This window comes from Ahaetulla prasina, chromosome 3 (genome assembly GCF_028640845.1).
Source record: "Ahaetulla prasina isolate Xishuangbanna chromosome 3, ASM2864084v1, whole genome shotgun sequence".
Taxonomy (NCBI): domain Eukaryota; kingdom Metazoa; phylum Chordata; class Lepidosauria; order Squamata; family Colubridae; genus Ahaetulla; species Ahaetulla prasina.
In genome coordinates this window covers 44,213,463-44,239,232 of record NC_080541.1, presented here as the reverse complement: position 1 = coordinate 44,239,232, position 25,770 = coordinate 44,213,463, and the positions used below count along the sequence as shown (strand labels likewise).

The window sequence follows — 25,770 nt, the reverse complement described above, 5'->3', positions numbered from 1 at the left end:
ATCCTTAGCTCCTAATTAAACTGAGGACCTAATTAAGATTGATGACTGAGATAAGCCCCTCTGGAGCAACATCCTCAGGAATTCTAGCCAGCAGCTGCAATTCAGGAGATCGTGGAGGCCATTGTCAAGGAGATAGATAGTTGGTATCCCAGCAGCAGCCTTAACTTGTCAAAACAGCCCAATTTCATGCACATATTCCCCAGTCTAGTTATTGCAAAACTTTTTTTTTCCTGATCCTGGCATCACAATAGCTGTAGGATCTAAAACTCAGTTTACCAGATTTTTGATAAGGCCATCTTTATCATTGTGTAGCCATGTCTCAATTATACACACATGAGATTCACAACCTTTATCAATAATTTATGAGCAGACAGAGTATTATTGCACATAGACCTGGCATTCAGCAACAGCAGTTAGAGAATACTTTAGTCACTTGGACTCAGGGTGGCGCAACTGACATAGGAGGAGGGAACTGTACTTACATGCAAGTGAGATGGAGTGCTATATAAGTTCAATAAATAGAATGTGACCATGCCAATTTATAATGGTAGTTCTGGCAATCCCAGTTGGCATTGTTAGGCAAATCCCACACAATCAGTGTTCTGATCGCCATTTGCCTTTGCTTCTGACAAACAAAATCAATAAGGAAGGTGGCAATGAAGTTCATAATTGGTGATTATATGACTTTGGGACGCTACAATATCGTCATTACAAGCTGGTTGCCAAGAGCCCGAATTTTGTGACTGTGGGGACTTTGTGATGGCTGCAACTACGAGGACTCATTCCCCTTGTTTAGCATAGTTAGAAAACTTGCTGGACCTTAAATGAGAACTACACATATTTCAAATACACGAGTTCTGCTGCTGTTTTCTGCATTTCATTTCTGATGTCAATGTCAACAGCAACTCTTTCTCCTCAAGGAGCTGTCCGTGGTGGGAGCACCATCCACATAGATACCTCTCACTGCTAATGTAGCCTCCTATGTAGCAGATGTCTGGCAAATTGTTGCTTATTTCTGAAATATTTTTGGGTTTAACCAGTCCAAAATTTCTTGCATTTCACTGTGCAGTTCACTGTTTTCCCCATTCTCAGATCTTCTAACTTGTCCTTATTCAAACAGTAATTTTCTCACTTTTATTTCCTCACGCTTCCAATATTTTTCAATTTAGTCTCTTCAACTATATTCAAGAAAACCACTATTCTGACAGAAGAATTTAAAATATTAGATACTTTAAAAATATTACAATACATAATCTTGTTTCTTCTACTTTCTCATTTTCTCAAAAAAATAATGTGAGGTACTTTAGATAAAGCTGATCAAACATTGCATTATTCTGCACTACTTTTATTTCTTGATGCATTTGAAATTTGGAAAAAAAATCAATCCTGCAGACTGACATACAGAGAATTGGATTTCCTGATTTTTTTTTCTTGTTTGACTTTAGAGTTCACCTGCAGATATGATTCCCTAGTTAAGTAAGATATAATTGCTGTACTATTATTTCCCTGAAAATTGTTATTACTGATTTTTCAGTCATATGAATGGTTCACAGAGTGCCATTTAATTATTAATTCCAGTGGGAATTCAGAACCATTTTATTGTTTGTTATCTAATGAATAAGCTGTAGTTCAGTTTTTGAATGTAAAGATATTTCTTATTACGGTTACAATGTTAATGGAGCTATGTAAGTAGGAGTACATATGGCATAGTTTCGGCTAAAGAGAAAGATATTTGCTTCGGTGTTTATTTCCTTTATTTCCTTTTTTAGGAAATCAAGACAGAGACTTTATTCAGAAAAGAAAAGAACAATACAGGCAAGAATTAATAGAGCAAATGGCTGAGCAGCAAAGAAACAAGAGACGGTAATAGAAGACTGATGGTTAAAATTATTTCATGACTGATTAGTAATAACACTTTTATTTTTACAGGTAGATTGCAATTAGTACAATATCGGATTTGGTGCAAATTATAAATTGATCATTTTAAGGCAATCTAGAATTCAGTTAGTGCAATTTGGGGCAAGTGTATGCACACTTGCCACTGGGGGTTTAGATGCTAAACATTTTGTGTGGGAAATGGAGGAAAGGAAGGTTCCACTCAAGGAAAGCTCAGAAAAAAAGTTAATTTTGTAAAACTACAACAGAATATAAAAGAATATAAAATATACATTTTTAGATGGGTTTACCCTCTTTTACTGTTATACAATACTTCATTAACAAACACATAAAATTTTATATTTAAACATTTTAAATAACATTTATTTCTATTGAGCTGGAACCAATTAATCATAGATAGAGTACTACAAATAGTGTGAATTCAAATATAGTAATGTGATCATTATTGTTATATAGGATTCATCTATGTTAGCTCTTACATAAAATTATATATATATATACATGATAATTGTATAACCTTTTTCTGTCAATTGTATTTTAATCTTTGAACTGCATATTGGAAAAGACTATTCTCTATAAAGTATATAAAGTATATTCTTTATTTTCTATAAAGAATGTTGTTTTAAATTGGTCAAAATTAATAGTAAAATGCTGTATGTTTTTTAAAAAAGCTACAGTAGTTTTGGGTTGAGATGAAGGAAATGTCCAAAATCTAATGATTAAAAACTTCTGGGATAAATTTTGGACATTTTTTGAGTCTTTCCTTCCTTTGAGATCTGTCTGCTGATATCTTTTGGAAAATGTTGTTTTTAATTCCTTTTCATTAGTTCTAACAGAAATATCAACCAGCTATGAATTTCTGAATTGAGGGATTTTGTTTATATGATAAATCTATGGCTCTCTATGGATCATTAGGAGGATCTTTTGGTCTTTGTTGTATAGAGCACTGATTACAATTGGTTGAGCAGATAAAGTTCTAGATTTCCCAATGGGGTTAGGTTGTTCAGCTTGAATCTGAAAGATCTGGATTATTATGCTGAATTACTTTAGATAAATAAAATATCTCATGTTAATATGTGTCTTAATGCTCTGAAAGTGGGTTTCTCCCTCTTTATTTTAATAGTGAAAAGGAGCTTGAACTCTCTGTTGCTGCATCGGGAGTTGTAGACCCTGAGAAAAATGTGAGTTAATTATTCAGTTCTTTTCCAACCCCAAAATGTAATGTTGCCACCACCATGTTACATTGTGGATATGGTGTACCTTTGGTGAGTCACATGTTTTTGCACCAAACATACTTTTTGGAATTATGGCCAAAAGGTTCAACCTTTGTTTCATCAGATCATAACACATGCTTTTTGACTTGATGTAGGTTTATAAATGTAGTCAGGGTTGGATATTTGTAAGAAAAGATTTTGTTCTTGCCACTCTAACCCTCAGCCCAGACGTATGAAGAACACAGGAGATTTTTATCACATGTAGTCACAACCAATACTTGCAAGAATTTCCTGCAGCTCCTTTAATGTTGCTGTAGATCTCTTGGTAGCCTCTCAGACCAGTTTTTTTCTTGTTCATTCATCAGTTTTGGAGGGACATCTAGTTCTTGGGGTCATTGAATGCATTCTGGACTTTGGTAAAGTAGCCCCAGGGAGGATCTCAATCCCAAAATTTGTGGGGCGATGGGGGGGTGGGTAAGGCATCGCATTTGTTTTCACTAAAGATGTCTTTTGGATCAGCATATATCTCTGGGTAACCTGGTTCCTGGGTTTCCCTGACTGTGGCCTACACCTGTTCTGCGTTTGGGGTTGGGAGCCATTCTTCATGTCGTGGAGGGGTTGGACCCACACCTATCCTTAGGTGGCAACAACTCCCCCCCCGATAGTTGGACCCCATTTATCCAACCAGGCCAGACCCAGGACTATGACCTTGGTTATCTTCGGGACCACCACAAATTGTAGTGTTTCCCTATGGGTGCCCATCTCCAGGGTCACCATGTCTGTCCATTTGTTCGAACTTTATCAGACTGGACAGCCTCCTAAGCGCCACACCCAAACTTGTGGTAACCCTTAAGCTCATCAAACAATGAGTGCATCCTGTGTCCACTAAGGCTATACAATTCCTTCTCCTTCCTGCCTGCACTACTACTGGAATCACAAAAGGCTTAATGGGTGTTCTTACCATTGGGTCCAACTTCACTTCGTCCTCAATGCTGCTTGGGGTACGGGCCTCGGCTGGTTTGGCTATCACCTGATTTGGCGTCACGGGAGCCACCTGGTGCACCCCCATTAGTTTCTCTGTGTTCTTGGTGCTTTTCTGGGCCATCCCTTGCTGCACGCTAGGGGTCCCAACCGTTCTCTTTTGACTGGTCTCCACTCACTCAACTGCTCGATGGCCTGGCTTTCCACACCTGAAGTAGGTTAGAGGTGGTTTAGCAAGCCCAGGGGTGGTCAGTACTACGATCTGTTGAGTCTTCACAGTGGTAGGTTACCCTCTCATCACATACCCAGTAGAATGACCTGGGGCTTTCTGAACTCAAACGGGCCCCTTCATCTGATCCTCCCTGAATTCATGGTGAGGCAAACCCCGGCACAAGCAGGCCTGGTGTAGGGTTCGGTTCATCCCTTCGTGCGCAAAGCGCGTGCACGAACTGAATTGGTGGTACACTGTTTTGCTTTGCTGCCTCTGGACCAGAATGGCTTGATGTCATTGAGAGAACTATGAATTCTGAATTGTACCAGCAAATTCTGCAGGAGGAAAATATTAATGTACCTATGAACTGAAGCTCAAGAGAAAGCGGGTCATGCAGCAGAACAGTTACCCAAACACACAAGTCATGCCACCAAACAATTGTTGAAATAGAAGAAAGTAGAAGAACTTTGGCCAAGTCAAAGTTCTGACCTTAATCCTCTAGAAATGTGGGAGAGACTGAAGTGAGCCATTCGTGCAAAGACACCCATAAACTTCTCTGAGTTGAAACTGATCTGTAAGGGAGAATTGGCTAAAATTCCTTGAAGCCGATGTGCAGGATGAATAAAGTGAGCACATCAGTTACAGAAAGCAAAGGATCACATATTTTTGCAAAATATATAGCTTCGGATCAATTTCCTCAAATAAGTGAACAAGTATAATACTTTTGACTCATTTGTTTAATCGGGTGCTCTTTATAGTTTTAGGACATGTTGAGAACAATTATGTTTAGGTCATATTTATGCAGAAATATTGAACATTCAAAAGGGTTCACAAAGCTACAGTCATCACTGTATGTAAATTGTGGTATTTGTTTCTGTTGCCCCATCCTATCCAATCCATGACCTTAATAGAATGTCTGCTATAAGCTTGTTGCTGGGTAGAATATTATATATAAATGTCATAAATTCTTACTAGATGATGCTCTGTTACATCATTAATAGTGTCATTATGTAATGGAATCTATTTTTTTAAAGAAAGAATACACTGCATTGCCTTATCAAAAATAGCTATAATCTTCAGGTATCTTAATTTGATGATTATTGGCAAATAAATTATTGAATTGTGGGTTACGATAATCTGGAAATACCCTTTGTTTTCAGTGATATATATCCACAAGAGATAGATCATATGACCGTCTTGGTACATAGGATACAATATAGTTACCTTGGAAAATGCATTTGAGATAATCTGTGTCTCAAAATAAGCTATAAAAGAAGAACAAATGAATGTAGGTATAGCTAATATTTTAAGGGAAAAAACTGCATTAATAATGAATTAGTTGGCTGAAAATTGATAATTTTCATAATGTAATCCCTTTAGACTACTATTTGGATATTTTCTTAATTTCAAAATATGAACTGGTTAAAGAAAGAATACTTAAGAAAATATGAAATCATTTTTAAAATTTATTTCTCAACTGAGATTTAGAGAATTGCCATTGTTTTAATATTATACATGGTTATAATCCAGTGAAATAAGGAGACCATAACATAAAGGAAGCACTAGTTATGTATTTAATTAAATTATTTATTTATTTATTTATTCGATTTGCATACCGCCCTTCTCCCGAAGGACTCAGGGCAGTTCACAGCCAATAAAATACATATAAAATACATATAATACAAGTTAAGAACAATATAAAAAACTGATTCAATTTATGGCCTAAAAAAACTAAAATAAGAATAAAACCCCGTTTAAAAACTGCATTTAAGCTAGCCCTGCGCGATGGAACAAAAGCGTCTTCAGCTTGTGGCGAAAGGTCCGGAGGACGGGGAGTTGACAAAGCCCCGGAGGCAGCTCATTCCAGAGGGCAGGAGCCCCCACAGAAAAGGCCCTCCCCCTGGGGGTCGCCAGCCGACATTGTTTGACCGACGGCACCCGGAGGAGGCCCTCCCTGTGGGAGCGCACAGGTCGATGGGAGGCTACTGGTGGCAGTAGGCGGTCCCGTAAGTAACCTGGTCCTATGCCATGGAGTGCTTTAAAGGTGGTAATCAGCACATTGAATTGCACCCGAAAGACCACCGGGAGCCAGTGCAGACTGCGCAGGAGAGGTGTCACATGGGAGCCACAAGGTGCTCCCTCTATCACATGGGAGTCACATGGGAGCCACGAGGTGCTCCCTCTATCACCCGCGCAGCTGCATTCTGGACCAGTTGGAGTTTCCGGGTGCCCTTCAAAGGGAGCCCCATGTAGAGAGCATTAAAGAGCATTAAATTAAAGAGTTTGAAAGTACCAATGTATTTATGTTTGTCTTTGAGCTATCCCATTCTATCTCCTAAATTCTAAGTCCAACTTTTGAATTTTTAGTATACTTCTCTAACTCAGAAATAAATCTGACTAAATGCAGTAGAACTCACTCCAGATAATATGTTAGATAAGATTGTATTCTGAATTGGCAAAATGGGAAACCAAGGGTGCTTTTCAAAATGTTCTTCAATTCAGACCAAAATAACTCCATTAAACAAATGCTCTTATAGTATTGAAACCAATTACACAACCTTATAAATGTGTAACAACTTGAGGGTAACAATTTGTATGTGATCTAGTTCTGTAGTTGTGTAACTAACATTATTGTAGCTAATACAATATATTGTATTGTCAATACATGCATATTGTACAAGCATTGTTGTATACAGCCTAACCTTTCTTTCCTTGTACATAATTCCTCTTTTGAAGTGTATTTTTAAAGCCTAGCATCCAGTCCTTTTTTGCTGTGCTCTGTTCCTTACAAACGGTGAATGCTATTCAAAACAAGTATTTTGCAACCTGATACTGTGCATTGGAAGCCTAGGTCCTCCAGACTGAGCACAGATAATGGGCTTGTGCTTATTATTGTGACACCCTTATGTTTTCAGGAGAAAAGGAAAAGCCTTTCTTTGGAGGGCGGGGGTTGTGCCTATATTTTTAGTTGAAAGGAGGAGTAGAAGGTGTTGGCAAATGGAGAATAATTCTGTATCATGCAGGATTACCTTGACTGGATAAGCAGATGTGGTAGAGGCACCTTTTATGTCTAGGCATCACATTGGTTTTGTATATCTCGTTGTGAGACGCTTTCTTCCACTAAAAAGAAAATGCAATATTGAGTACTTACTATGAAAGCTCCTTTTGGTTTTTTCTGATGGAGGTATTTTAATCACGTTCTAGTCAGATTACTGCTTCACAATATATGCCAACAATGTTCTACTGCTTAGTTTTGTTTTTACACAAGTTAATATACTCACAGGTTGCATTTTATTATGTCATTTTATTTGTCTGAAGCTGCCCATCAAGGCGGAGGAGTCATGTAATATAGAATCTTGTATTGAAAGTTATGTATAATACTTTCCCTTTGAGTTGTATGATGAGATTACCTTATGGTGGCTACAAGTAAAATGAAACTTCATGGTTAGTGTCCAATATTTCCTCCAACCTGAGTGTTCCTAAACGTGAAACAATTTGAGTCACTTAAGAAACTAAGCAATAAATAAATCAACTTTCTTTCATAGCCCAACAGACTAAAAGAGTTGGGATTAAAGCCATATATACCTGAGGAGAAAATACCACCTGAAAGGCCAAGACCAGCTTTCCATACTCCTTCTCCTGGAATTACTTCTGTATCTGCACCTCCTGTGTCACCAGTGAATGAAGATTTCCACAGAGGCTTGTCCAGTGCTCTTGGAGAAGTGTTGGCTCCCAGGTGATTTTCAGTAGTGTTCACTTTAAAATTGGATAATGGTTAGAAATGGGAATGGGTTTTGTCCATAAACCTCATCTTCACATTGTTGCTTTTGGGTGACTATAATTAGCTGAAGAGGTTCTTGGTTAATTCTACTTTTCTAATGCCTGAGATTGAGAAGATATAATTAACTAGGGTTAGAAAAAAACGTCAATTTCTCGAAACATGTGGAACCTTTTTGAAGAAGTTGATTTCTGCTTGCTTTGACATGCGGTGTTAAAAGGACAAAGTGTCTAGGAAGCTGAGTATTGAGTTAGATTTGTATATCTGAATTGGACCATTCCATTAACCCCATATAGAAAAATGAATAATTGCTTCTTTTGTAGGCATTGCTTTCAAAGAAAAAAATGGGAGAAAGTGGTATTCTATGTTTCTTTTAATGTGAAGTTGTGATTTTGGTAACCATTAACAGGTTTAAATTAGGGTTTCCATACATTCATTTTATAAATCTCATGTATTTTCCATTACATGTAGTTGATTATAGATAACTTTTTTGCAGTCTTTTGTTCTAGATCAAACATTGGATTGTACTATATTGATTCTGATTGCTTCATGTCAAAGAAATGAAGGTCCCTTTTATACACATTTTTCTGGAATCTCATGCCATAAATAAATATCAGAAGTTAGATTAGAGTAGAAGAAGCTGTTTCAGATAACACTTCAGTTTAATATCTTTTTGCAATAATAATTTATTCATTCACTAAGTTTTTGAGATGAATCTTTTGGCCAATATTACAATTTTTGGATAATGATATTAATAAATGCTGTAAATTCCATTTCAATTAGTCCTAAGCTAAACATCCAGTGCATGTCACTTTTAAATTTTAAGAACAGAATATATTCTTTTTCTAAAGGATACTTACATCTCCATACTTCTGAAAATGATATGGTCTAGGACGGGGTCTGCAAACTTGGCTCTTTTAAGACTTGTGGACTTCAACTCCCAGAGTTCCTCAGCCAGCTTTGCTATTATTCAATTATTCCATGTTTTCTTTTGTTATTATTTTTATTTTATTATTTAAAAGTGTATACATTAATATTCCCCCTTTACTTATTTTTATCACTTATTCTAACTTTTGTCCAGCAGTCCAAGAACTATTTATTCAGTCCTTAAATTGCCCTTCAAGGAATGCACTAGTCCCAGTTCTTTCTATGCCATAGTTATATAATCAGTTCCATTTAGATAATCTCAGAGGTTATCAAAAGCCTCTTTGCGTCCTCTTTACAGATTCAATCTTCTAGCATAACATTCAGGGGTCCCTTTGATTAAATATTGTCCTTATTTTCATATTTGGGTCTCCAATAGTCATGGGATAGTAAGAATAATCCAATAGATATTTTCACAGTCCTTCATATAGGTATTCCCAGACTTGTAATTTTTCCTTTTGTCAGCAGATGGCACTCTCAACTTAAATTTCAGTATTGCCACTAGTCAATCATCATTTGTAAGTAAATGATTCCAGCATTTTAAAATGCCTTCCCAGTACCATGTCTTCCAGTTTAAGAGTCCAATTTTCTGTATATTTCAAAATTTATTATTTTTCTCTCTTGCACACTTCTGGTCTGGTATTTTCTCAGAATGCTTAAACACCGCTGAGCAGATAGTTCTAAATTCCGGTTGATGTCGCAGCAATATCAGGCACAGGGAACAGGTCTCCACGTTCCCTGTGCTTACTTCTCCCTGTTTGTGGGCTCTGAGAGGAGCCAAAGCCGCCCTGTAGGGGTGGTGAAGCAAAGAAGGGCACCCTGTGAGGTCGAGGAGAGTTGCAGCTCTCCTGTCTGACCCGGGGTTCTTTTTCCCTCTCAGCCACGGCAAAAAGAAGAGGCAGCCTAAAGTTGGCTGCCACAAAGCTGGGACAACCAAGGAACAACTAAGACTGGTGCTGGAGCGAAGTAGGTAAAAGTGCTGGAACTGGGGATGAGGATTCCCTTTTGCTTTAAATTCATATGTGTTTCTTGAGGGGCCTCTAATATCTGCATTTTCCTTGATTAATTTCAAAAATATCTCTGTTTTGAATATGGCTATTCATTAATATTTGTTGGGAATATTTTGATTTGTTCCATGAGGTCAGTTATTTAATTTTATGGACTAATAACTGCTGCTTAATTAAGTGCTTTATCTTCTGTATCATTTCTCTTAGTAATTCAGTCTACTCCTGCATTCTATCAGCTATAGCTTCCAAGTCAATTTCAACAGCAGTCCAATTACACGAGTCAGATCATGTGATATTGAGGTCATTGCTCCCCATTATCAGAATTTCCTGCCCCAGATAGAAGCACAAGTAGCTTAGTAGACTAAGCTGGGCAAAGCCATCCCAGCCATGGCCTCTATTTTCTCTTCTAACAGTAATGGCCTATCTTGAAGAATCCCCAATACACCAATTTATTTCTTCAGAGATAGTGCCACCTCAACTAGAGCTAACTGGAACATGTTTATGGATGAGGAGTTCCTCTGTACTATTTTAAAAAGTTGCCTCATCTTTTTTTTGTCTAGAATTGCCCCCCTTCCACCACCCCATCCACCACCAATTTTGACTGATAGTTATAGAACTCCATATGATGATGCCTACTACTACTATGGCACCAGAAATCCTTTGGATCCCAGCCTCGCGTATTGTAAGTTTTATTTTATTCTTTTCTTTAGAGTTATAAGATATAGCTTGTCTTTCATGGATAAATGTTACTGAATTGACGAATTATGGAAATCTAGAAATGAAAGTTGGGTTCAAAAATTCCCAAGCAGTGCTTACCTCATCCCAAATCTTTGTAGTGGCTTTGATGATAATTCTTTCAGCTTTCTCTTTTACCTTCCTTCCTATACTATGGGAGAAGAAAAACAGCTGTTTCCAACTGTTCCTCTATTTAAAATTATTTCTGCCAGTGTGCCTTCTGAAAATTATTTCTTCTGATTCATTTAACTTTGAGGAATTAAAAAATAGTATAATTTTTGGGTTATGATGCCAGTTGGGAACAGGATTGCTGTCACTAAGTAATGCAGTTGTAAAGTGTGATATTGTCACTGCATCACTTAGCTAACAATCCCAATCCCAATTAGCTAACAAATGTAATCCTGGCATAACCCCAGGACGCACAGGTTGTTAAGCAGGAAAAGGCAGAAGTCCCAGATAATGGGCATGGGTGCGGTCATGAAGGCTTGAGGGGTGGGTGGGTTATGGGTTTAGAGGCCTTCAACTTCTCTTTGTATGGCACATTTTAATCCCCATATCTGTATCTATGTAATCCGCCAATATCCTTTTGGACATGTAGTGCCTAGAATCACAAATTACTGCAGATATGGTTTTAATAGTAAAAAGTACAAAGTAATGAAAACTTCATATGTCTCTGATACAGTGCTGCTTCTGATATAATCTGGAATTATATTTGCTCTTCTAATAGCTCATAGTGTTGACTCATATTTTCCTTGTCAGTGGCCCCATCCAAGTCTGACATAGTGCTTCTAAAACCACATATCCCCCATTTTGTATGGATGCCTTGTCTTTTTCCTCTGTAAATGTAATACCTTTCATTTCTCCTTATTGAAAGATTTCTTGTTCCTCTTAATCCAGTCTTCCAACATTTAAATTAGATTTCAATCTCATTCTGTTTTGGACGGCGTTGAACAGTAGCTTCTAGTGTCATCTGCAAATTTGATAAGCAACTCATTAGTGTTGCTATACAGGCTATTAATTTCAGTGTTGAATAATACTGAAACCAAGACCAGATCCCTGTAGGACCACTTTGGATTTATAGAGCCATTGATGCTTGTTGAGTGACTGAAGTTACAATGGTGGTTAAAGTTAAAGGGATGTATGATCCATACCCAAAATTACAGATCTTGCAGCACCACTCCCACATAGTCACAAGATCAGAATTCAGGCACTTGACAGCCTACAAGCACTTATGACCATAGAGCACTTCTTCTTCTCCCCCCCCCTGATCTATGCTCTACCACCTGGCTGCTGGGTGGAGTTGAGTCTGGGTTTCGGCTGTAAAAAAATAAAAATGAAGCCCAAAACAACTCAGAATTGTGGTGCTCTAAAATGCTCATTTGTGTCACACTCCTGGACCAGGCTGGGCCATGCTTCAGCTGCAGAAAAAAAAGCCAAAACTGCCACTCTCACAGCAACAAAATGCCCCTTTGTGGTGCAAAAGAAAAAAGAAAAAAAAACAAGACACAAGGCTTTACAGGAGTGTGAAAGGGCATTTTGGCATGCTGAAGTACTGCTGCTGCTTTTGACTTTTTTTTTTTTTTGCAGCCCAGCCTCACCCAGGAGCATGATGCAAAAGAGCCTTTGGTTCACTATTGCTCTTGGGTTTTTTGGGGTTTTTTACAGCCAAAGTCAGCCTGGCCTGCCAGCCATTCCAAGCATGCCTCATCAACAGCAGGAACAATAAGATAGCAAAAAAACCTAGCAGAAGCAGTGGAGGGCATCAGAAGTTTTGGAGTTTAGGGTGGTGAAGGCAGCTGCAGCTTTCTGGAGCATGACAAGCATCCTCAGAGTCTTATCGCTGTGGGGCTGCTTGCCAACCCAAAAGGCAGGGTGCAGACAGTCAAAACGGCAGAGATGGGGGGAGGGTAGATGCATGGGCGATATTGGAGGCAATCCCTTATTTTACTGAGACTTGGGGCTGGAAGGGATGAAGCTAGGATGGCTTGGATTGGGGGTGGGTGCTTGGCTAACAAATGGTTGCATTTGTTTAATCAATGGAAAGTGCTGGTATAGTGATTGCTAAGCGATATAGTCAGGTGACATCTTGCTTTATAACCAATCACTTAGTGATGAAAATTCTACTTTTAGTCGTAAATTGAGGACTACCTATAATCCTAGCAGCGTTTACCACCCGATTAACAGTATGGCCATGCTTCAGATGATAATCATTTGATATTTATTATTTTAGAATATGTATATTATGTTTTGCTATACATCTGAGATTTACATTTTTTGCTATTTTAGATGGTGCAGGTGGGACACAGCCTTCATCTGCACCACCCCCTTTTGATACCACTCAAAAACCTCCTGTGCCCTTGTAAGTACCAAAAAGTACGAAGTAAACTATAGTTTATATTGTTTATTTAATTCTAGTTATGAATATAATTTTGAAATGATTGACAGCTTTCCGAACTTAACATAATATATAAAACAGACCACTTTTATAGCTGACAAGATTATACAGGAAAATTATGAAAATGTCACTTAAATATACTTTCTTTAAATCTTTTTGAATGACTGTAAACTTGTTGCTGGTATCTTTAAGATTTATATTGATTGTGTTTCCTAATATGATTTGATTGCTTATTTGTACCCTATGACTATCATTAAGTGTTGTACCTTACGATTCTTGATGAATGTATCTTTTCTTTTATGTACACTGAGAGCGTATGCACCAAGACAAATTCCTTGTGTGTTTAATCACACTTGGCCAATAAAGAATTCTATTCTATTCAATGCAGCAATAAAATTGGAGCAAGCATTGCAAATACCAGAGCAAAAGGTTTGGGAGTATTTCCTGAGGAAAAACCAAAACCCACAAGAGAGGCTACCTTTGCTTATCAGCAAGAATTACAACAGCAGGTAGGAAGGTGAAATCTGTCCAGAAATTATTTTTGTATTTTCAATTGAGGTGTTAGTTTTTAAAGAAATTTTGATAAGAGCAAATAATATTTTCTGATAAGTAATTTCTCATGTATAGGCCAAATGATCTTTATGTATTCTGGTAAGAAATAACAATTTAAAATATCCCAGTTTCTTATTAATACTACCTACTCATGCTGCAAAGCATGAGATATACTTAAATATTATATTCATATACTTTGAATTTCTAAATAAACACTGGCATCAGTGCATTTAAAACAGACAGCTTGATCAGGGGTGAAATGGTCCCGGTTCGGACTAGCTCAGCCGATCCGGTAGCGATGGCGGCTGCTGGTTCGGAGGACCGGTAGCAAAAATCCCTGGCCCCGCCCCCTGCCTCTGCTGAGCCACACCATCAGCAGAGGGTTGTTGTTGTTTTTAACTTTTAAAAGCAGTTTTTCTTCAGCAGAAAACACGCCTTTAAAAGTAAAAAAAAACCCTCTGATGATCGCGGGGCTGAGCAGAGATCATCAAAACCCTTTAAAAGTTTTTTAAAAAAGCCCTCTTCAGCCGAAGGTGGGGGGAAGAGGTTTTAAAAGCCTCCTCTGGCGATCCCAGAAGAGTTTCCTGATCCTCACAGATTTTAAACTCACTTTTTAAAAGCCCCCACTTACAAGAGCCCCCCCCCATGCCCACCCAATTCCCCCTCCTCACTTACCTATAATTACTGCTCCTTTCGGGCTGGCAACACCATGCTTTTCTTCAGCTACTGATTACAGTTTGGTTTGACTTCCTGCTTTGCTGAATGAGGAACTCTGGGAGTTGAAGTCCACAAACTAAGTTACTAAGGTTGGAGACCCCTGATCTACAAAAATAAATAAAAATAATAAAATAAAATATTTGTGCAGCTTTCTGAGATTTGGTGTGTTTCTGTAGTGTTTCACTCTAACTACACAAACACAAAATCTCACAAAGCTGTATGTGGCATTGTGTGTGTGTGTGTGTGTGTGTGTGTGTGTATGAGTCAGTTGTGCTGTGTGTGTGTAAAGTGTGAACGTGTGAGGTTCCTGCTTGTTGCAGGGGCCATTTTGGGTGAAGTGCAGCTGCCTTTACATTGTGTGTGAGTCAGTTGTGTTGTATTGTGTGTGTGTAAAGTGTGAAAGTTGGTTTTTGGTACCTCTTATTGTTTTGTATACCTTATTTATTATTTTTATTATTTATTGTTATTGGCCACGCTCACCCAGTCATCTGACCACCAAGCCACGCCCACCAATTAAGCCATGCCCACAGAACCGGTAGGGAAAATTTTTAGATTTCACCCCTGAGCTTGATCCAGTCTACCTTGGGTACATTGCCAAAACAGACAGCCATCTCCTCTCCCTCTCTCTTCTTCCTCCTCTTGTCCACCCCTTTTGTACTCTGTATATATAGCAGTATTATGCAAGATGATAAGATTTCAAAGGACCAGAATGGTACAGCGGTATTTAAGAATTTGTGACAATTTATATCTTCAGTATTGATATAAGTACTTTGTTTAGACAAGCCCAAACCCACTTCAACAACCAGGAACAGCAGTAAACGGAAATAGAGCATCTTTACAACATATTTCAAGAAAATGGATATCCATGCAACTTTATCAAAAAGTCCCTGACCTCTCAACCCATACAACACAACCAACACAAACCCTAAAAAGGATTACACTGGTGTACATCAACAATATCTCAGAAACCACCAACAGTCTATTACAACCACATGGAATCAGCATAGCACACAAGCCCAACTAAAGCCTTTCAAAACATTCTAAGCAGACCAAAAGACCCAACAACCCCAGGAGAAAAAACAGGAGTCATCTACAACATACAGTGTAAAGACTGCAACAATCACTATGTAGGACAAACAGCCAGACTTGACTTGCAGAAGGCATCCGCGAACACCAACTAGCAGTCAGAAGACATGATGAAAATTCTTTAATTTCGCAACATATAGACAGATTCAATTGGGAAAATGTGACCATCCTAGACCAAAAACACCAGGGAATTTCTAGAAGCCCTGTACCCTGTACAAATTAGCCATTAATAGGCATATAAACAATATCTATAGATTATTCAAAAGAAACAATCAACTAGCCAAAAAGGGAACAAATAGAACTAAGCACCTCTCCATCAGCAATCAGCACCCAGTTGAGCATAGATTAACTCCAAGAATAACATCAGACATACAATCAAGTAAACAATACCCTAATCATGAAACTGCCAAAGAAGCCAACAGCAAACAGCCCAACCAAAGAATCTAAGACCACCCCACCAACATTGATAGGCAAGCCACTAGAATATTAACTGACAGCAAACTGCACTCTTTACTAGCTTTGATGATGTTGCCTAGTTTGGATCATGAAATGTCTGCAAGAAAACAAGCAAGCTCAGAGAGCACCAAGGACCCTCCTTAGGTCTACAGCAGGATTGTCAAACTGGTGGCCTGAGAGTTGGATGCATCATGCGCAGGCCACGCCCACCCCAGCTCTGCAATTGCAAAAACGTGATATGTCACAATACATGATGTGACGCGATCGAGTTTGACACCTGTGGTCTACAGTATATTTCCAACTTTCATATATTATTTACACCATTATTACAAGATCAAACTCCTGAAATACTTATAAAATATGAATATTGAAATAGCTTTCCAAAAATGCCATGTGATTTTTAATAAGTATAAATGCATTATGGTTATTATTCTTAGTGCTGGTCTAGGTCTTACTGATTATTCTTTTATACACCAGTTTAAAAACTGGACATTTTTGTTTAACCTAATTTGTAGTTATATATCACAATAGGACAACGTATGTCAATATTGTTCAAATTCAGTATTTGTTAAAAATAATTGCTGTTTTATTTATATTTTATATAGATAAGGGAAAGAGAAGAACGCCGTAGGCAAGAAAAGGAAGAAAAAGAACGCTATGAAGCCAAATTAGAAGCTGAAATGAGAAATTATAACCCTTGGGGAAAAGGAGGGGGCGGAGCTCCTCTCAGAGACAAAAAAGGAAATCTTATAAGTATGTTTGAAAATCTAATGATCTTCCTTTTAGTTCTTCAGACATGTAGCTGTTTATATCTACTCTCTCCTAAAGGGCATCTTGATACACAAGTAAAATGGATGTACTACAGCGAATTTACAGCATAGAAGGATTTTTTTTCCTGTTTAAATAATGTGGTTGAATAATATTTGCTTTTATGTCAGCAAGAACTGTTTTTATAACAGGATTTTTAAAAAGTTGATTTGACAGAATTGCATTCAGAAAATGATGATTGGAGCAAGAAAGGGACTCCTGTGATACCTGAAGCACCTGGACCAAGATTTTTTTTTGTAGGCCTTTCTATATTCTCAACAAAGAGGCAATTGAATTACAATATCCTTAAACTGAAGGATCATTTCTTAGTTCTGTTAGAAGTTCTGGTTTTACAAAATAAATAACAACTCGGTTAATGTTAACTGTTATCCAAAGAAGTTGTAGGTGTCCTTTTGGAGCATGTGTACATACAGTAGAGATTTTAATTTGTATAATATTTTAATCATATTTTAATCAGAATTATAAAAATCACATTGACTGTTTAACAATGTTAGGCTGGAGCCATTGCTTCTTTTCACTGAGGTAGACTGCTTTCTGGGCAGAATTCTGTTCATTGTGCTCAAGTTAGGTGGAAGGGATAAAAACCAGTTTTGTTAATTCTCTTTTTCCTGCGCTTTCCACATCTGAAATATTGTATTTGAAGCAGATTATCAGAAACAATTGAAAAATACTAGAATTTACTTTGAAAATGCTGTTGAATTAATAGCCTTCTTATAAAGAGAAGACGTCATTCTCTCACAAGAAGAGTTTGTTAATTCAATCCTTCATATATAAAGTTTTAAAATATCTATGTTTTAAAGTAAATCTTGCATTAATCCTTTAATAATATTAGGTAAAAGTAAAATGTAATAACAAAATTGAAATAAGAGTACTACAAATTGAGTGACCTTAACTCTTATAGCTAAACTGGATGATAATATTTTTAATTTTAAAAAGTTTTTTTAAAATTGCTTGACTTATAGTAGAGTTTGAAATAAAGAATACTGTATACAGCGCACATAATTCTGTCTTAGATTGAGGCCCTCATGCATCCTTTTAACTGTAATTCTGAAATAATATTTCTTGAAACTGTTATAAACATGCCACATTGGAATAAAATTTCCCCCTTTTCTTCAGCGGACTTGAATATGATGCACAAGCAAAATGAAGATGCATACCATAATCCAGAGGCACGAGTATATGAAGATAAAAGAGCTGTAGTATCTGTTGACCTAAGTTTGGCCTCACCAAGACTTGAAAATACAGATGAATCTACAAATAAAACAGCAGGTTTAAATGCTAATATATTTTCAGTTGCAACGGTGTTGTGTCATTGGTCAAAATTATTGTTCATTCTTCCTATGCTGTACTTTCCACTGAAGGCAATCCTATATATTTTTTCAATCGTCTTAAAGCATATAAAGTTAAGTAGTACTAGACCTGTATTATTACATTTATAAAAGTTGTTATATCCCTGTTGACTTCTGATCTGCATCAAAATGGACTTTGTGCAGATGCAAAGATTTTTCCACTTATTTACAGGCTGGATTCACATTTTGGGAATGTAGTGAGGTTTCTTTTATTTTGCTTAGTGTGGTACATTAATGGAATCAATGAAGAATCATTGTTTAATGATTTTTTTAAAAAAAAAATAGGTCATTGCAAAGGTAGTCTAGCACAATAGGCAAATGGTGATAGTTACACTTAGGAATAACTTTATTGTCACTTTGAATGTACACTAACTGGCAGACATTAAAATGAAATTATGTTGCATACATCTCTCAGTTGGGTTGTTCATGGTTTCTGATTTATTTCTGGTTTGCATTTTAAGCCCAGTTCAAGTTTATTTATCTTTTTCCTTTTATATGGGCATTCATTTTGTATGAGTGACTTTGAGGAACGATCACAATTAATATGTCAATATAACAATACAAAATAAAATTGAAAAATTACAACCATCTTCAAGAAGCTTTTGAGCAGCTATAGAGGCAAGACAAATATCTAAAATAGGAAAAAAAATCAAAGCAGAAATTTGTTCAACTGGAAGGAAGATTGAGTAACATGTTCATAAATTACAATAAAAAAATCTCACTTGGTGGAATATTATAAATTTCACCATATTGTCTTATTTGAAAATAAACCCTAAAAATACTCAATCTACCTAGGGTCATATTTTTTTTTTTGTTTACATTTATACCCCGCCCTTCTCCGAAGACTCAGGGCGGCTTACAATGTATAAGGCAATAGTCTCATTCTATTTGTATATTTTTTACAAAGTCAACTTATTGCCCCCCCAACAATCTGGGTCCTCATTTTACCTACCTTATAAAGGGTGGAAGGCTGAGTCAACCTTGGGCCGGGCTCGAACCTGCAGTAATTGCAGGCTTTGTGTTCTAATAACAGGCTTCTCTATTGCCTGAGCTATCCCGGCCCCTATACAGGACTCTTCTTCAGGATTGCATTTGGACATGTCTCTTTCATCGTTTTTAAACATCTTTTACACCAGCAGTCCCCAAACTTTGCGACTTGGTGGCTCGGCTGGCTGGAGAGGGGAGCCGGGATTCACAAGTAGCAGACCAATGCACATGTGCATACATACGCAGCTCAACTGCAAATTGAATTGTGCGCATAGGCATGTGCATACTGGCCCACCATTCACACAAGTTGAGTCGTGCTTGTGTGTGCGCCAGCCCATGGCTGGTTGTGAATCAATCATGGGTTAGTAGTGAGCTGTGGCCCGGGGGTTGGGGAAACCTGTTTTATGGAACTACCATTTTAGCAGACTGGACTCAACTTAGTTTCAGGGCCTTTGTATGATTTGGGGTGAAGAAATGGAAATTATTGCTTTTTAAAGTATGTTTTGAAGGGGAAAAAGTGGATATTATGAAAACTGAAGAAGTTTGGTTATTTTGATGTATATGATTGCAATCAATGCATAAACTTTTGAAAAAAACTGGAGTAGCTCAGGTGTATATAGTATGCAGTGGATGCAGAAGGCTGCTTTTGATCTACAAGAATATGGGAAATGAGAAAAAATATTAGAAATGTAATGCATTTTTAGTTTTTTGAGAAAAAATCGTTAGAACACTAAACTTTTCTTCAAGATTTTCACATTCTCAAAACTGACCACTTAGAAATAATAGATGTAGATTCCTTTCTATTGATTTTAACATTTTTGTTTTGTAATATTTTTTTTAAAAAATGCAGTTGCCTTTTTAATTTAAAACAAATCATAAAGTAAATGATGAAATTAATTTTAAGTATTGCCAGATATACGGTATTTTTTGGTCTATAAGACGCACTCCCCACCCCACAAAGTGGGTGGAAATGTTTGTGTGTCTTACAGAGCGAATATTGCCAAAGCCCCAGGGATCATCGCTGCCACCTATCGTTACCTCTGCATGCCCCGCTTTTGGCCTCTACACATCCTGTTTTCAGCCCATCCCAGGTGGCAGGGATAGGTGGTGGCGGTGATTCCCACTGCCTGGAACAAGCTGAAAACGGGACGCACAGAGGCCAAAAATGGGGCGCAGATGGGAAGCAGCGATCTCCACAGCCTGGAACAGCTGATAAGTGGTATTCTGGGAGGCCGATCAACCACCAATCAGCTGCTCGTGCTAAATCAGTCTGTGCTAAAGCTGACTAGGCTGTTTACTGTTTGCTGCAAGGAGGCAAATTGCTGGGAGGCAGAGGCAGATTTTTTTTCTTGTTTTCCTCTCCAAAAGCTAGGTACTTCTTATAGTCTGGAGCGTCTTATAGCCCGAAAAATATGGTAGTCGTGAAAATTTACCCCAACATATTAAATAATTTAAAGGTGTTCTAATTCTTGGGCACAATATATTGCTAAAACTTAGAATATCTTGGGCACAATTCAGACCATCACAGTGAAGTCTTTGAATACAGAAAATGTTGATTAATTAAAGGCTTGGGGTTTTTTCCTATTTCTTTTCCCTTGTCAGTGTGTCCATGCATATTAAAGAAATGGTTGAAGGGATGTGCATATTCATGTTTCTATCTAGCAGTCATTTTCTCTCTCCTTTCCCTTTTGTAAGGTTCTTTTTTTGAAGAGTATATATATTATATTATGTCTGGACTTCTGGTTGCCTTAGTCGTCTGTGTTGCAATCTTTATTAGTATTGGTAGTGTAGCTTTTGTTTTTGCTTCCAGTGGAGGTAGGTAGTGCCTACTATAGAAAAATCCAATCGATTCTTTAAAAGCTTTTAAAAAATACTTTTGGATTGTTAATTGCAAATATATCTTAAGCTGGGTAATAGCAATTACAGCATAATTATAGATTAATTTATGTGTCCGCTTAAAAGCATTTGTGATTATTATCAATGCTTACGACTTCCCTCCTTTTCTTTTTTAAATTAGGCTTTACATATACACAAACATCCCCTTTTGCACGGGGTAATGTTTTTGGAGAGCCCCCAAGTCCAGAACAACTAAGGAGGCAAGAGTCATATAAGAATTTCCTTCGTTTCCAGGTAAATATATTTGTAACAATATTAAACAAAGAAAAATATATTTCTGATTTAGCTTATTTCCATTTTCTAAATGCTGCTGCAGATCTGGGCTTTCTATAGATTAAACAGTGTTTTTATTTAGTAGTAGCAAATTTCAAATACTGAACACAATTTCCAAAAGTCTATGCACCAAAATGCATGAGGCTAAAATAAGAAAATTTAGGTTTATTAAAAAGTTGCAAATGTATCATCCCATCATAATTTCTAAATAACACTTTTTGAAAAATCTTAGGATAAATTTGTTTAGACATCACAGAATGTTCAGTATTAGGGAATATGAAAACTGACTAGTAGGGAAGTGGACAGAATACAATGAAGTATCCTCAGAAAGAGTCAAAATCCTGAGTACTTCAACATTTCAGTTGCAACATGTTGTAAATTTCTGCTTGGGAGAAATTTTCATTATCTGCAGCCATTACATGAGGCACTAATTTTAATGAGTGAATTATATACAATCAAAAATTCTGTACTTCTTGGAGGAGTTATGAGAGGATATAGATCCTAACCCTGGGGCTGGTTCCTTTCTATGAGAGCATCTCCTTTATCCTTGAAATGATATTCTCTGCCAAAATCCTCATTCTCCATTAGAGCATAGGAAACTGCATCCTGGGAATGGAATCAAGCTGTTACATTCTAGGAATTAGAGGTAGTGCTTGATTTACAACCACAATTGAGCCCAACGTTTATATTGCTAGGTGAGAAATTGTTAAGTGAATTTTGCCCCATTTTACAACTTTCCTTGCCACAGTTGCTAAGTGAATTACAACAGTTGTTAAATTAGTAACATGGTTGTTAAATGAATCTAGCTTCCCCATTGACTTTGCTTGTCAGAAGGTCACAAAGTCTGATCACATGACCCCAGGACACTGCAACCATCATAAAAATGAACCAGTTGTCAAGCATCCAATTGTAAATCACATGACCTTGGGGATGCTGCAATGGTGTGAAAAATGGTCACACTTTTTTTTAGTGCTGTTGTAACTTTGAATGATCACTAAATGAACTATTGTAAGTCAAGGACTACTTGTATTGTCAGTGTAGCTTAATGGTTGTCTGAGCACATATCGTTTAGGATTCTGGTCTCAATAAAAAGGGCTGTTCTCTGATAGCTTTAATACATTGAGGATAAATGCATAACTTGTACAAAATAAGCAGCTAGTCACGTATTTATCATACTTTTACTATATTGGGACTCCTTTCCGAATTGGCTTTCATCTTCATACTAGCTACTGTTGCTACATTTGTACTCTTTAGGAATTGTTGTATTTTCATCATTTAGAGCTCTGGTTTCTTTTTACCTAACCTAAACTAACCTTGATGTGATCAGTGTATTCTTTCCTTCCCTTTTTCCTCCATTAATCTTCCTCATGAAATTCCACAATTCTACTTAAATTCCTGATCATGAGATTCCAATTGCTTTCACTCTTCTTTATTAGAATATTCAAGGTTAGTCTATTATAACTACTAACCTTCATAAAAAATACAATGCAATAGTTTTCATAGTAGATGCATGTATTGACACAATCCAGCGATTAAGATTGCTGTGGAAATAGAAGTCTTCCATTGATCAGTGGTTGGTCATAATGATCTAGCCAGTCTAATTAGTTTTATGAAAACAAGGGGGAAAAAGATATTTTGTTTCCAGATAGAGGAAAAAAGAAAAAGAGAAAATGAAGAACGTGAAAAACGAAGGATTGAAGAAGAAAGGGAAGAAAGAAGGTTAGCTGAGCAGAGAGCTAGAATACAGAGAGAGTATGAACAGGAACTGGAAAAGAGGCGAAAGAAAGAAGATGAGGTATGATTATAAATTAACATAACATAACAACAAAGTTGGTTTAAATCAAAAATTAATTTGATTGATTTTTGCCATGAAGAAAACAGTTACTTCCTTTTATTATCCCAAAAATGAGACAATAAATTACTACTTCTGTAATAGATTCCTTATATCAGGAGTTTTTTAAAAAAAAGTCGAATTCCATATTTTTTGTCATAATTGTACATGTCTCTCTGATTAATGAGCAGGTAAAATGTACTTATTTTTCACTAGCATTCCAACTTTGCTTTAATTAATATGCCAGTAAAGAAAATGTGTATTCTTATTCTTTAATTCAAGACTCCTGTTAAGTGGGGAACAGCAAGTAATTTAATTAATTAATATATGTAATGCAATTTATATCAAATGAAAAGATTTTAAATAATCAGTTTGATTTACAAATCTCTCCCATAAATATTCAAGTGGGCACTTGGTAATATTACATATAGATAGGCTTTCCCATTCTTTTCTTGCAGTGCAAGAAAAGACTTCAGAGATGCAGATTGATTAATTGCTATCTCATCAACATTAAATTTGGTTTGTATCATTTCCATTTTTATCTTTATAGCAAAGATTAAAAAATGAAGAATTATATAAATTAGCTGAAGAAAGAAGAAAAGAAGCTGAAAGGAGAAAGATAGAAGAAGAAGAAGAAAAAAATAAACAGGATATTGAAACTGAAAAATATTTGACTGACGAGAAGGTAATGTAAAAAGAAAATCTTAAAATTTGTCTTTATTAGCTTAGATCCAAGTAGGAACATCTCCATAGAACTCAAAACTGCAGTTCTAAGCACATCCCAAAATGTTTCAGTCTCAAAACCCATGGTCTTCCAGGAGATCAATAAGAATAGCTTCTAGTTTGATGTTTGAATCCAAAGCACCGATAATTATTGTAAAAGAAATTGCTAAACAACTTACATAGTATAAAAAAAAATCTCTTAATGGCATAGAACATTGGAATGTTTAAAGTTGGGGCCCCAAAGGTGCATTTTCAAAAGGCAACTGGACTTTCTTTACTTTTCCTTGAAGACATTTCACTTCTTATCCAAAAAGCTTCTTCAGTTGACTGGTTTATGAAATAGGACCATGTGACTGCAGGAGAAGACTCTTATGTTTTATGATGGTCGGAAGTGCTTTATGGCCCATAAAGCATTCTTTCCGAGGCTGTCATAACTTTGAAAGGTTGTTAAATGACCAGTTGTAAGTTGAGGATTACCTGTAGACATTTCCTAGATTAAGTTATGAATACGTAAATTCAACTTCATGCAAATGTTTCCCTAAATCACATTCTAAAATGTTTAATAGCATAATTCGTAAGAGTTCAAAGTAGTATAGAACATTGGTAAATATATTAAACAGACTTAAATTTCATTGGGTTGTGCTCAGTGGTGAAATCTGAACCGGTTTACTACCAGTTTGCTGGCTACGCATGCGTGCTGAGTGTGCGCATGCGCAGTGCACACCATGCACCAAATGCAAGGTGCACATGTGCAGTGCACACCAAGAGGAGGCATGGGGTAAGTAGAAGAGCACATGGGGTGGTTGTGTGATCAGCTATGGTGCATGATCTTTTTTTTTTACTTTTAAAGGCATTTTTTACCTGCCGAATAGGTTGTAAAAATGCTTTTAAAAGTAAAAAAAAAGGCTCTGATGATCACGCGGCTCAACTGTGATCGTCAGAGCCTTTTTTTTAACCTTTTAAAAGCATTTTTTAAAAGAAGCAGCAAGCGGGGAAATGGGCGACCGGGCATTAGGTGGGCATGGGCAGGGGAACAGGGATTTTTCTTACTGGTTCTCCGAACCATCAGCCACCATCGCTACTGGATCAGCTGATCCGGTCCCAACCAGGAGCACCCCTGGTTGTGCTGATCACAGCATAACTGATGGAAATTTGTTCTATAATGGGCCAGGTCCTGTTTGGTAGTTGTCACATCAGAGCATTTTTTTTTCTTTCAATACTGTGTTAACTGAACATCAGATTTACATATACACTTCGCAAATGCACTTTGTATGGATAAAGAATAGGGCAGGGAGAACTTTTAAGTCTCTCTCTTAGTGAGAATTTGTTCCCAGTGATTTGGGCAATAGATTATTGGATACCACACAGCCACTGTTGATGTATTGATCAAAATTTGCAAGATAGATGCAAAACAGAAAAGAAATGTCAATTTATAATTCTGCTTCCTCTTTCCCCCCTTTTCCTACGTGCTCAGAGCTAAGGATAGTGATGTCCATTAGTTTTATTAGTATTATAGACTACATCTCATTTGTGTTAAGAAAAATAATAATTGACTTAACTTATGTTAAATTTCAGTTATTGTTTTCATTTCATAGTGTGAGACAGATTTATTTTGGGAAAATGTATATATAAAATAGAATGATAGCAGGACAAGCCCCTTTCTGAAAGAGTTGTCTCAAGAGAACACAGATTTTGCAGTGTTAGGTTTCTGATGATATTATGTCCTAATTCTGTATTGTTCTGTTCATGTTCAAATTAACATGACCAGAGTTACACACCAACAGTCTGAAAAATTTGGGGGCTGAGAGCATCAGGAAAGTATTATATGGTTCTGCCACCTCTACATAAATGTATTTAGCTTGATTGAGTTTTATGCTCGAACAGGATTTCTGTCACACTCTTCCTTCCTAATTTTTAATACAGTGTTACAT

General features: G+C 36.9%; 1 protein-coding gene across 8 annotated transcripts in view; it reads left to right on the top strand.

Moving 5' to 3' along the window:
• Positions 1-25,770, top strand: part of CSPP1 (centrosome and spindle pole associated protein 1) — a 66,697-nt gene that overhangs the window by 16,619 nt on the left and 24,308 nt on the right. For all 8 annotated transcript variants that reach the window (XR_009154055.1, XM_058174303.1, XM_058174300.1 and 5 more), the window contains 11 exons: positions 1,770-1,863; positions 3,020-3,077; positions 7,848-8,038; positions 10,572-10,693; positions 13,033-13,105; positions 13,530-13,650; positions 16,558-16,705; positions 17,897-18,049; positions 21,134-21,246; positions 22,931-23,080; positions 23,667-23,801. Coding sequence is in view for 7 of the 8 variants with exons in the window: in XM_058174303.1 (XP_058030286.1) it covers positions 1,770-1,863; positions 3,020-3,077; positions 7,848-8,038; positions 10,572-10,693; positions 13,033-13,105; positions 13,530-13,650; positions 16,558-16,705; positions 17,897-18,049; positions 21,134-21,246; positions 22,931-23,080; positions 23,667-23,801 (1,358 nt within the window). In the remaining variant the exon portion in view is untranslated. The remainder of the gene's footprint in view (positions 1-1,769; positions 1,864-3,019; positions 3,078-7,847; positions 8,039-10,571; positions 10,694-13,032; positions 13,106-13,529; positions 13,651-16,557; positions 16,706-17,896; positions 18,050-21,133; positions 21,247-22,930; positions 23,081-23,666; positions 23,802-25,770) is intronic.